Source organism: Vombatus ursinus, unplaced genomic scaffold, assembly GCF_900497805.2.
Source record: "Vombatus ursinus unplaced genomic scaffold, bare-nosed wombat genome assembly UNPS02001287.1, whole genome shotgun sequence".
NCBI classification, from domain to species: Eukaryota; Metazoa; Chordata; class Mammalia; order Diprotodontia; family Vombatidae; genus Vombatus; species Vombatus ursinus.
The window spans coordinates 6,264,592-6,278,175 of NW_020941065.1; the positions used below are offsets into that span (position 1 = coordinate 6,264,592).

Genomic DNA, 13,584 nt, shown 5'->3' on the forward strand with positions numbered 1-13,584 from the left:
TTACTGGTGGAGAAGTTGGCTTCGGGGTGGACCGGAGGAGTGGAAGGAAGGAAGGGCGGGTAGCCCACGAAGAAGGACCGCAGAGAGCGCTCGGATAGCAGGGGAGAGCGCTGGGATGGGATGTTCTCACAGCTGCCCACGCTGTTATGAATCTTTAAATTCAGGGGCTTATTCCTTTTCTTGGCCCTGGGAGGGGAGAGAAGGACAAAAAGGAAAGTAAAATACTAATCACAACCTCAACAATAATTATGATGATGATAGTGACATACCAACCAGTATTTATTAAGTGCCTACTATATGCCAGGCACCATGCTAGGAGCAGGGGATAGATGCAAAGACAACAATTACACAGTCTCTGCCTTCAGGGAGCTTACGTTCTACTGGGGGAAACAGAATCAACCAATCAAACACCCTTGATTAAGTGTGGGCTATGTGCCAGGCCCTGTGCTAGGTTGTGGGTATGAAGACAAAATTATAATAGCCCCTGCCCCTATGGAGCTTGTACTAGATATGGAAAGACACCATGTACACACACATATGATAGACAGACAGACAGAGATAGAGACAGAGACGGGGAGGGGACAAGAGAAGAGGGGAGGAAGGGAGGGACAGAACAGGAAAGAGAGAGAGAGAAGAGGAGAAGAGGGGAAGAAGGGAGGGAGGGAAGGAGCGGGAGAGAGGGAAGACAAAGAGAGACAGAGACAGAGGGAGAAGAAGGGGAGGAAAGAGTGGAGAAAGGAGGGAGAGATAGACAGAGAAAGAAGAGGGGAAGAAAGGAGGGAGGGGAGAAGGAGAAGACAGAGGGGACAGAAAGAAAAAAAGAGAGGGAGGAGGAGGGGGGAGGAGAAGGAGGGAAGAAAAGAGAAGAGGAAGAGAAGGGAAGGGGAGGGAGAGAGAGGAGAGAGACAGAAAGAGAGAGAAAGAGACAGGGACAGAGGGAGAGGAGGGAGGAAGAAGGGAGAGAGGAGAAATATATACAAAGCAAGATACATACAAGATAAATAGGAAATAATTAACAGAGGGAAGTTACTTGAATTATGGGGAGTTGAAACCTTTCCTGAACTCCCCATCCCTGAACTACTAGTTGTCTCAATTGTTGAATTGAGCTGAATTTCCTGTAGTCCTCAAATAGTGCCATAGTCATCTACTGAGAAGTCCAACCTACTTAGGACAAGGCAGTGTGGTAGTCCTAAAGGAACTCTGAGCTCCAGCCTTCCCTGACCCCTCCTCCCTCTGCCTCTGGGGTAATTGCCTGGGGGTCCTCTCTGACTTTCTGTTCCTAGCAGGAACTGTTCAAGACAGATTCATAGCAAAGCCCTTTGAAATGCTCAACAGAAGGATTGTTAAAGACATAACTTACTGCATCTTTCAATACAGGAACAGATTCTTTTTTTAAAGGCTTGTTTCTCTAGTTTACTTAGGGCTCAGTTTTCATCTTTTTTAAAATAAAAAAAACACTCATGTAAGTTTGAAAAGAAACCTAAATGCCAGTCATGGAAGGTCTGTTTCTATGGTGAGCTGAGGTATCTGTCTGACTTGGAGGGGAAAAAATCCCCTGCTGTTAGAAAAGAAGTGAGCCTTCCACAAAGAAATTGTAGGAGAGATGTTCTATAGTTTGTCCTCATTTACCTTGGGATATATTTGCTCCCCTCCTATGTATGTACCACTCCCCTTCACCCCAGTTAGGCCACTGACTCATCACAGATACCCCATAAAGTCAGACCAGGTGAATCCAAGTGAACCTTCTTTACACAGAACAAAATAGTGGTCATGCCATGAGAGCTAATACATGTTTTTGGACAAAGTCACTCCCTGACTAAGGTCATCTCCCAATTATCATATTGAACCTTCCTTTCTTTCTTCAAAGGGTACTTATTAAGTTAATGTCATGTACCAGATACTGTGCACTGGGGCTACAGAGACAAAAAATGAAATAGCCCTCAAGGAGCTTACATTCTAATGAAGGTATATACAAAGTAATTGGAGGGAAACATGGACATTTGGAGGAGGGGCAGAAAAGGAGAGATCTCATGTAGGAGGTGGCTCTTGAACTGAGCCTTGAAGGAAGGTAGGGATACTAAGAAGCAGGGATGAATAGGTACTGGAGCAGATAGAGTACTGAAATTGGATTCAGGAAGACTTGAGTTCTAATCCTGCCTCAGATACTTACTAGCAGTGATATACTTAAAGCGCAAATCTGACCACATCATTCCCTTACTCAAGAAGCTCTAGTTCTCTAGGATAGAACCTTCTCATGTCCAGGATCAAATACAAACTCCTCTTTTTTTCTTTTTTAAATTTTAAATCCCTTCTAACTGGGCTTCATTCTAACTTTCCAGGCTTGGCCTTCATGCACATTATGTTCTAAACTGACCTAAGTGCTGTCCTCTTATATGACATCTCATAGCCTACTTCCAAGGTGTCTCCCATGCTTGGACCAAGGACAGAAATGAGAACCAACATTTCTCTAGCACTTTAAGCATAATACATTTCTATAGCACATTTTGGCCAAGTGTTTTACATACAGTTTCTCATTAACAACCCTGGGAGGTAGATGCTACTATCTTCATTTTACAGATGAGGAAACTGAGACTGCTCAGAGAGATTAAGTCACTTGCCCGTGGTCATACTGCCAGAAAATTGCATTATTTTCATCTGAACTGTCTTAGGAAGATTCTGAAGATCACTCGGCAAGATAGGTTACCGGACACTGACGACTTCTCACAAGGACAGGTTGCCTAAAAGCCAGGTTGATTGTTTATTATCCTTCATTCTTGAAGAGGACCAAAATGGCATCACTCTGCCTAGAGTCAAGTTTCAGTGTGTCCGACTGTGGCTGATCAGACCAATACGAGCTCGGAATGCTCTGCCACAGCTCAGGCACAAATAGTCCATGGTGAATATCTGGGGTGGATGCTCTAAACTTGTGAATCCCACATTTCCTTTGAACTGTTTAAATTCTGTTTTGCTCATAGAGCACAGCACCATCTCTAATGTGGACACACCATGTTGAGTGGTCCTGTGCCAGTGTCTCCCATATCATACAATCAATTCCAAAGTTCTTAAGAAAGACTTTCAGAGTGTTCTTGTATCGCTTCTTCTGACCACCATGGGTGAGCTCTCCATAAAATCATTATTTTTGGCAAGTGTACATTTTGCATTCGAACAATGTGGCCAGGCCATCAGAGTTGTACTCTCTCATGCAGAGTTTAAATGCTTGGTAGTTTAGTTCAAGAAAGGACCTCAGTGTCTGGTATCTTATCCTGCTGGGTGATCTTCAGAATCTTCCTGAGACAATTAAAATGGAAACGATTCAGTTTCTTGGCATGGCGCTGGTATACAAGCGTACAACAATGAGGTCAGCACAACGGCTCTGTAGACCTTCAGTTTCGTAGTCAGTCTAATACCTTTTCTCTCCCTCACTTTCCTTCAGAGCCTCCCAAACACTGAGCTAGCTCCGGCAATGCGTGCATCGACCTCATTATCAATGTGTACATCCCTGGAAAGTACACTCCCAAGGTAAGCCAGACATGCAGCTGCCTAAAAGACTACTTTGTGGAGAACTCACACAAGGCAAGTGCTTGAAAGGAGGTCAGAAGAAGTGATACAAAGACACTCTCAAGGTCTCTCTGAAGAACTTTGGAATTGATTGTGAAACAAGGCAGACACTGACACAGGACCACCCAGCATGACATCCCTGCATCAAAGAAGATGCTGTGCTCTAGAAGCAAAGCAGAACTGCAGTAGCGCAAGAGGAACGTGAGATTGCGTAACTTTAAATGTCTCCATTCCAAATGTTCCTATGGACTATCTGTGCCTTGACCTGTGGCAAAGCATTCCAAGCTTGTGTCTGACAGGCAGACACACTGTACCTTGACCCCAATGTTGTGACCTCATTTTAGTCCTCTTGGAGCATGAAAGACATGTGTGTTTTTTGGTAACTATTTTTGATAAGTTTTTTTTTTAAATAACAGTATTCCGATATAATTGGTTTCCGTTGTAATCCTATGTATTTTATTTTATACATTTAAGGGGAAATAAGCATTCATGAAGTATCTCCATGCCAAGCATTGTGTTAAGTGCTTTACAATTATTATCTTGTTTGATCCTCAACAACCCTGGGAGGTAGGTGCTATTGTTATCACCATTTTACAGATGAGGGAACTGAGGCAGACAGAGATGAAATGACTCACTTAGGATCACACAGCTAATAAATGTCTGAGGCTGGATTGGAACTCAAGTCTTCCTGAATCCAGGCCCAGTACTCTATCCACTGTACCACCTGCCTGCCATTTAAAAACATTATTTGGAGAGGAGATTTCTAGGCTTCATCAGACTGCCAAGGGTGGGGGGAGGTCTGTAACACAAAAAATATGAAGAACTCCAACTCTACACCATGACTTCTCTGACTCCACAGAAAAGAACAAAAAGTGTAAGTGTCCCATGGACCAGTAGTAAATACCTAGCTGTCCCCTGGAACTGTCCAGTGCTACTTTTAACAAAGGAAGAAACAATCAACCAGCATTTGTGAAGCATCTACTATATACCAGGAACCACACTAGGCAATGGAGAGACCAAAAAAGTAAAACCACCTCTGCCCTCAAGGAGTTTATATTCTGCTAAGGATCTCAGGCTTGAGGCCGGTCGGTCCTTTTATCGACTCTTCCACTGATAGTCCGGCAGCTTTCAGTTGCTAGTCTTCCAATTTCTTCCACACGAAATATTTCCAACTGCAACCAAACTGCTCTGTTTTCTCTGTCCTTAATTACCCAACCTCCCCTCTGAAAAAGCAGTACCATGCCATGAAAAGAGCAATGGATTGGAGGGCAGAGGGTTTGGGTTCAAATCCCAGCTTTGCCACTTATTACCTGTGTGACCTCAGACAAATCTTCACCTCCCCAGGAGCCTCACTTTCCTCCTCTTCCAAATAAAAGAGTCTGATTGAAAGATATCTAAGGCCCCTTTCTGCTTTAAATTCATGATGTCACCACATGGCCAAAAAGCCAGCAGAGGGAGGGAGAAGGAAGAAGAATGGAGAGTTAGAGTTGAAAAGTACCTCAAAGATCATCTCATCCAATCTCTTCCCTTTTATACATAAGGAAACAGAAGGCTCATAGAATCAGGGATCTAGGGGGTGGTGGTGTGGGACCTCTGAGGTCATCTCATCTATCCTTCCATTTTATAAATTAGGAAGTTGAGGCCTAGAGAGCTGATTTTCTATTTACTAGATGACTCAGAAGTCATCTGGTACAACCCACGTATTTTACAGATGAGGAAACCAAGGTCCATAAACACTAAGTGACTTGCCCAAGGTCAAAGATGTAATAAGTGGAAGATCTGGTATTGCTCTCCTGAGCTTCTGACTCACAACACAGTGCTCTGTCCTCTGCAGTAGGGGCGCAGTGACTTGTCCAAGGTTTATGAATCAAGAGGCCTGGATTGTACAGAAACTGGCTCACCAGACGATCCCAAATGAAGGAGATTGACTGTGTAAAGCTGCCCTTTACAAAGAGATCAGGCTGGTTTTAAAAGGATTTTCTCCCTTTCCCAGTCAACTTCTGGAAATCACTGAGTACTTCAGAAATCTGGCAACAAAGGGGAGTTCGGAGAAGAGCAGCGATTTGCAGCCAAGAACAAAAGTTCAGGGAAGTTGGGGCAGGAGTTTGATGTCACCGTGTTAACATAGCCCAGGATGCCCTCTTGTGGAAGGAAAAAACCCAACTGTGTGGTTTCACAACCAACCCTCGGAAATGGAAACCATTGTGTGCCTATATTTACAGGCTCGTAGATTTAGAGCCAGAAGGGAACTGAGAAGCCATCTAGTTCAAGCCTTCCCTGATGCTATAATAAATAAAACTCTTATTAAGTATAGTATAAGTATAGTCAGTCAACAAACATTTAATTGCCTACTATGTACTAGACACTAGGGCATGTATAAAGTTGAACTAAGGCACAGTGCCTGCTGAAATGAGACTTCTAGCTAATATGGTATCTGCATGAGTGGAGACAGGCAGCTAGGTGGCACAGAGGATAGAGCACTGATTTTGGAATCAGGAAGACTCATATTCATGAGTTCAAATCTGGTCTCAGACACTTACTAGCTGTGTGACCCTGGGCAAGTCACTTCACTTTGTTTGCCTCAGTTTCTTCATCGGTAAAACAAGCTGGAGAAGGAAAAGGCAAACCAACTTCAGTGTCTTTGCCAAGAAAATCCTAAATGGGTCATAGAGTCATACACGACCAAAACAACTCAACAACAAATGAGTGGAGACAAGGTTATGGATCGGATGCTGTGACGGTAAAAATGACAAGATTTTTACAAATGATTGTGCTTAAATGTGTGTGTGTGTGTGCATGTGGAGAGAGAGAGGGAGAGGGAGAGAGAAGCCATTGAGGGGGCACCAAGATGGAGAAGTTGGGTGACTGGAAGGGTGAGGGCACCCCCAACAGAAATAGAAAAATTAGGATGAGGGATAGATTTGAGTGGAAAGGATCATGAGTTCTATCCTTCTCAGATTCTGTGTTCCAGCCAAGCCAGAATTCTCTGCCCTCAGGACTTGTTCTATTTGGCCTATGTTCTCTGCCCCCTTTCTACTCTTTCTGATTTGTTACTGTTTTCTCTCTCTCTCCCTACTCAAATTACCTTGTATTTACTTACTTGTTTAACTTTTGCAATCCCCTGGAGACTACAAGCTTTTTGAGGGCAGGGACTATTTGGAGTTTTTTTTGTCTCTGTGTGCATAGGGTCTTGGCACACAGTAGGTTCCTAATAAATGCCCTACTGAATTGAATGGGAATGAAAGATAGATTGGAAGAACAAATAACTGTACAATTATAATTGGCATTGATATTAATCAACCCACAGGCATTAAGTACTTACTAGTACCAGGCACTATGATAGGTGCTGGAGATAGAAAGACAACCACAAGACTGTTCCTGCCCTCAAGATGCTTACATTCTACAGAGCAAAATAATATAAACATATGTAAAAGTAAATAGAAAACTTACACACACACAAATAAATACAATGCAGTACAATACAATATAATATAATACAATACAATGCAATAGAAGCATCAATAGAGGATGGAAAAAACAGTGAAAGCTGGTTAAGGTCACTAGCTCCTGAGACATTTCCCAGTTCATCCCAAAGATGAAACAATTTAATTAGAAAGAACACCATTTCCCAAAAGCTTTGGGCCATATTAGATGTCATTTTTAAGTGACTTGAATGGAAATGTGTTTATTTCTGGGAAACAGAAATTAGGTATGCTCAAAAGACAAAACATACCCATTCTCTCAGTTGCCCAAATTGCTTCCACCAGACGCTGTCTTCTGGTTCATAGATAGAGAGCTAGAGGCGGCCTTGGAAGCCAACGAGTTCAATCCCCTCATTTTACAGATGAGGAAATAGGAGTATTTGAGAGCTTAGGTGACTTCCCTATAAGTGGCTGAGGCAGCATTTAAACCCAGTTCTTCTGCCTCCAAATATACTGCTCTTTCCCCTGCACTGCACTTCCTCCTACCTTTCTGACCACTTCTCAGTATACTTTGCTGGACCATTATTATCAACAAAAAAAAATCATAATAACTACCATTTATATAGTGCTTTAAGGTTTGCTAAGGAAACAGAAGGACATAGAATCAGGGATCAGGGATCTAGGTGGTGGTCGTGTGGGGCCTCAGAGGCCATCTCATCTATCCCACCATTTTATAAATCAGGGTCACATAGCTACTAAGTGTCTAAAGCCAGATTTGAACTGAGATCCTCCTAACTGTAGGTCCAGTGCCGTATCCACTGCACCACCTGTTGGTGAATGTCCTTCTTGGGTCCTCTCCTCTCATCTCTATAACTTCTCCCTTAGAATCTCATTTATGTTCATAGGTTAAAATATCCTACCTTCTCAAGGGTTCTCTGTACCCCATAGGGTTGTTTTTAATGTGGCCAAATGACTGATTGGGGCTGTCTTGTGAAATCAAACTCATAGGATATCATAGATTTAGAATTGGAAGAGACCTTAGCAGTCACAGAATCACAAAACCTGAGAATTGGAAGGGACCTTGGGGGACATCCAACCCGAATTGTACCCAAAGGAATCCCCACTGTAATATCAGAGTGCACAATTACATATTGCTTTGTGGCTCACAATGCCTTTCTCAGCACAGCCCCAAGAATCATTCAAATACTACCTTCCCCATTTTACAAATTGGAGACTGAGGCTGAGGGGTTACTCTTGCTGGGTTCTCACTTTTCTGGATTTTCATGATACTGCTCCCTCTTATTTTTCCTCCTATCTCCCTGACCAGTCTTTCTCAGTCTTCTTTGTTGGACCATCAACCATGTCCCAGATCCAAAGCATTGTTTGTTCAGCCCTCTTCTCTCTCTCTTCTGTCTCCGTTGGTGACCTCATTTGTTAATATGGGTTCAAGCTTCAGTTCTATGCAATGTTTTTCAAATCTGCAAATCCAGCCCTAATCTCTCTCCTGAGCTCTTGTTTCTCATCATCAAGCTGAATATCACCCCCTAGATGCCCCATAATTACTTCAAACTTAACATGTCCCCAACTGAATTCATCTTCCTGCCCCTACATCTGCCACTCCTCCAATCTTTAGTGTACCTCAGCATTATCCTTAGCTCTTCCTCTCACTTACTGTCCAAGAAGTTGCTAAAGTCTCTGGGACCATGGTTCTTAACCTCTGCTATTTCCCTCTCTTCCATTGCTACTGCTCCACTCTCCAAATTGGACCTCCAGAGACCAGGCTGTGGAAGACCTAAGCCACTCAGTACTGAGCTCCCACCCCTAGAACAATGCTTCTTCATCTTGGCCATCTTACTGTTGTAGCCTATGGGGTCTTTGGAACCCTGAAAATGCAAGGGCAAAGGGCACGAGTCTGCTTCAAAAGAATTTGACCACTCCAGCCATCTTTCAGTCCAAGTAGTTTATTAAAACACCGGTTGGAGTGAGCAAGATTCCTAGAGTCTGCACATTTGATAGGGACAGGGCTAATGTTTTTATAGGGAAAAAGATTGTGGGAAGATTTGGATGGGATTAAGGAATGGGAAGTAGCTTGGGGTGGTCTGGAGGTAACAGAGAATGAAGGGTTGGGCTGGGTCAGGGGCCATAATGAAAGGACAGTTCAAAGGATTACTGGGATGGGTGATGCCTCAGGTGAATGCCAGGGATCTGTTCTGTGTGGAAAAGTCCAGGGGCTTTTCCTTTTTTGAAGTTCAGATCCCAAAGACCTAGTCTTTTCCTTTTAGGGGTTCAGACCCCAACCCCATCATTACTATCTTCCCTTCCAGTCCCAGCCCCTAACACATACACCTGATTTCTACCTCCTGTTCTGAGGACTCTAATCAAATAAATGCTACCACTGCTTCTGGAAAGAGTATATCAGTAGGCTCTTCTTTTGTTCTGCTCCTCATCCCTGTTCCCTGACCAGGCCTTTCCTATGTATGTTGTCTCCTCCATTGGAATCTAAGCTCTTTAAAGGGTAGGGGCTGTCTTTGCTTTTTGTATTTGTATCCTCAGTGCTTCGAACAGCACCTGACACATAAGTACTTAATTAATGCTACTCATTCATTCATTCATTCATTCATTCATTCATCCATAGTCATCAACCTTGGCTCTAAAATATGACTTGCTTCCAACCCCTAGGTTCAAATTTTAGATCTGTTTCTTGCTGCATTGGGAAATGACTTAATTTTCTTATCTGTAAAATGGACTGGTGGGGGAGGGGGAAAAGACAACTAATGACTTTTAAAGTCCCTTCCATCTCCAAGCAGTTTTTGCCTTTCTTTGATTCCCAGTTCTTAGCATAGTTTGGGATATGTGAGAGGTGCCTAATTAATGCTTGTTGACTCACGAACTCTAAGATCTTACTTCCTAACTATATGATTGTGAGCAAAAGACTTATTGGGGCCTCAGTTTCCTCTGTAAAAGGGGAGGTGGTGATAATCTTTGCATGTGCTAAGGAAAGTGCTTAAAGTGTTACAGAAATATGAGTTTTCTCCTCCTTCCTATTATTGTTGTTGTTATTATTATTATTTCCTTGACCCCTTGACCAGCAGAATCACATCCCCATGAACTCTGAAGCCCTCATCTGGTCAGATTCTTCAGTTCCACATTAATGATGCCTGGGGCATCTGGATGGCCCAATTGGGAGGAAATAAGTGTGGCACAAAGGGACAAGCATGCCACAATCATCTTTAGGGCATGGTTTGGAGAAAGAAAACAAACACACATGCTGCCCACGGCTTTCAACCGAAAGCTAATCCAATAATTGTTTCCTAACACAGGAAAAAATGCTTGGATGTTGTTGATGGGGGCTGCAGTTTCATAAAGTGGCCTCCCTCCTATTCATTTGCACTTGGCCTGATCTGATTAGCCAATAACCCACCAAGGCAGACTCAGACCCCCAGGCATCAGTGGCTCTGTTTCAAAAACAAGTGGGAACAAAAGGTTCCCTGGCTGCCTTCTGGACTCTGCAGCTCCATCACCTGGAACAGGCTGCTAATGGGGTCAAGGTTGAGAGTCTGATTCCCATACAGGCAAGTTAACCGGCCAAAATCAGAATGCAAGAGATAAGAGGTATAGTCAACAGAGGAAGTCATGGGTTTTCAGACACCTACTAGCTACGTGGCCCTGGGAAGGTCACTTAACTTATCTGCGCCTCAATTTCCACACATATAAAATGAAGAGTTTGAACTCAATAGCCTCTATTCCTGGCCAAGCATTTCATAAAAAAAAAATACATAACCATCAATCAAGGAAACAGAATTATAACTAGGAATTCTGCTGCCCAAGGTAAACATCACAGAATATGCTCAGGATGAGCATTTGGGTTGGAGAGTAAAGAGAGACCCAATATCCCTGAACATAAGACTTTGTTGAGAATGGACCCAAGAACACTACCCCATGTTGGTAAGAGAAACCTTTTTATGGGATACTGATTCCCATGGATGGGAAAATAGGGAAGCTACTATCTGGAGAGAAGTGGGTGGGGAGAGAGGGAAACCAGGCACAGAGGCTTTCACCTAGAGTTTGGCCATCTGGTTATTTCCTCCCATCTAGCAGCTAAGAGACAAGTGGAATTGGCCTTGGAGTCAGGAAGATGGGAATAAGTCCTACTTCCTGATGACAAGAGTTGTTTAATTTTCTTTGTATTCCTAGTGCCTGATACAAAGTAGATATTGAATCGATGCTTGCTGAATTATTAAATTAGGACCCTTTCAAATTTGAGCTCCTGTCATTCTGAGATTAAGGGGAAAGTCCTTATGTTTTATTACTATCTAATGGTATCATGGATAGAAAGTTGGCTTTGAACAATGGAAGTCCCACCTCTACCACATACTGGTTGGGTGACCCTGGACAAGTTACTTTAACCATTCATCCTTCCAGGCAGCTTTCTAAGGCTGTAGATCGCAGGGAAGGTGCCAACCTGAATTGGTAGAAGAGAGAAATGGAAGGGAACAAGCACTTATTAAGTGCCTACCTTGTGCCTACTACTGTGCTAAATGCTTTACAAATATTGTCTCATTTGAAGGAGTGATCTCACATGAAAGTTCCCTATGTCAATGAAACCACAGATCTAGTTCCTAGCTGTCGAGCTCTCTGGTTACTGTTGAGTCAACCCCCTCTAAATTCCAGTGTCCTGGAAAATATTCCTAATTACCTTGCCTTAGTTTTGACTCAGTAAGCAGGGGTTGGGCCAGAGTATGGGCACGTCCATGCAACCCATCAGGACCATGAGAAAAAACCACTTATCGTAAATGTCCTACCAATAATGAGTCATGAAGACACAGGATTTAGAGCTAGGAGGGAGGCAGTAGATATTTTGGGCAAGTCCCCACATTTTGCCAATGGAGAAATTGAGGCCCCAAAAGGTTAAGTGATTTGGCCAAGTTTGCACAGATGGTATATAGCAGGAATGACTTTCCTTTTCAAACCAATAGATTTTATTAGGGAAGGTAGAGTGGTGCAGTGGGGAAAGGGCTTGATTTGGAGTCAGAGAGCCCTGGGTTCAAATCCTTGCTATATTACTTGCTAACAGTACAATCTTGGTCAAATCATTCCACCTCTATGGGCCTCAATTTCCTCATCTGTAAAATGAGACAACTAGACTGGATGCCCTCTGGGGTCCCTTCTAGTCCTATACCCATGGTCCTATGATCCATAATCAGGTGGAGGAGGTATTAGATTTGTTCTGTTTGGTTCCAGAAGACAGAACCAGAAACAATCAGTAGAAGCTAGAAAGAGGCTAAATTAGTGTTTGGGTGTTGGGAAAATTTCCTCCCCATTAGAGCTGTCCCAAAGCGAGAATGGGCTGCTGCAAGAGATAGCAGATTCTTGAAGCCTGGAGGTCTTCACCAGAGGACTATTTATCTGGCACGTTCTAGTGGGGGATTCCTTTGGAGTTTGGGTTGGATTAGGCGGACACAAAGGTCCTTTCCAACTCGGAAATGCTGTAATTCTGTGACTTAGTGCTGGAAAGGACTTTGAAGATAATCTAGTCAAACCCCCTCATTTTGCAGAGGAGGAAGGCCAAGAGCCAGGAAGTTATGTCCCAATTTAATATTGTGTTCAGATCTTAGTGATACAGTTCAGGAAGAACATTGGTGAATTGGAGATTATCCAGAGGAGAGCAGTCAGGATGGTGAAGGGCTCAAGGTGATCACACATGAAGAGGGGTGGGAGGAAAGAGCAATGTTTAGCTTAGAATGTAAGCCCCTTGAGGGCAAGAACTATTTCATTCATGCTGGGATAGCCTCTTCAACCCCGGAATATAGCAACTGTTTAATAAATGCTTGTTAGAAGGGAGGAGAGAGAGAAGAAAGAAGAAGAGAGGAGAGGGAAAGCTAGAAGAGGAGAAAACATAATAGGATTTAACAGCATAGAAGCCTTAAGGGATATGAATGCTATCTTGAAATATTTGAAGTATTCTGCTTGGTTCCAGAGAGCAGAGCCAAGATTAATGAGCAGATGTTCCAAGAAGCTAACTAACATTTGATAGAAGGATGAACTTCCTAACAACTACAGCCAATCCAAAATGAAGTGGGTTGTTTTAGGCAGTACTATTCTGAAGTCATTCAACAAAGGCTGGATGGCCACTCACCAGGCACACTGCGAATGGCATTCTCGTTCAGGTCTAGGTTGGCTTTAGCGGTCTCTGAGATCCCTTCCAACTCTAAGCTTCTGTGGTTCTTTGGTTCCAAGTCCCTCCATACCATATATTTGGATGGCAAGTTAAAAAAAGACAACCGTCTGTCAAAACAGTATCAATTCCTGTGCGTTCAAGTGAAATGAGGCACCAATGTATCATTAGGTGATCCAGCTCATTTCCCATCTTCCAGTGTTCTTTACACCCACTGAATCTACAACTAGCTTCCTTGCCCAGTGCTACAGACTCCTTCCTTTCTGTCTCATTCAGGGAGACCACAGACACCAAGAGTGTACTTGTATGTGTACGCTGGTGGGGCAAGGGGAAGAAGGAAGGATTCATTCCCTGCCCTAGATTTGCCCAACCCCAACTGCAAGTACACACATATACTTCAAGCTTGACCCCTAACCCTCTTGAGCTTCT

The 13,584-nt window shown here is 43.3% G+C and overlaps 1 protein-coding gene across 1 annotated transcript in view; it reads right to left on the bottom strand.

Moving 5' to 3' along the window:
* The window catches only part of KSR2 (kinase suppressor of ras 2), a 587,027-nt gene that overhangs the window by 246,992 nt on the left and 326,451 nt on the right, over positions 1 to 13,584 (bottom strand). Inside the window, exon 5 of the mRNA XM_027865383.1 lies at positions 5 to 186. Within this exon, the coding sequence (XP_027721184.1) occupies positions 5 to 186 (182 nt within the window). The remainder of the gene's footprint in view (positions 1 to 4; positions 187 to 13,584) is intronic.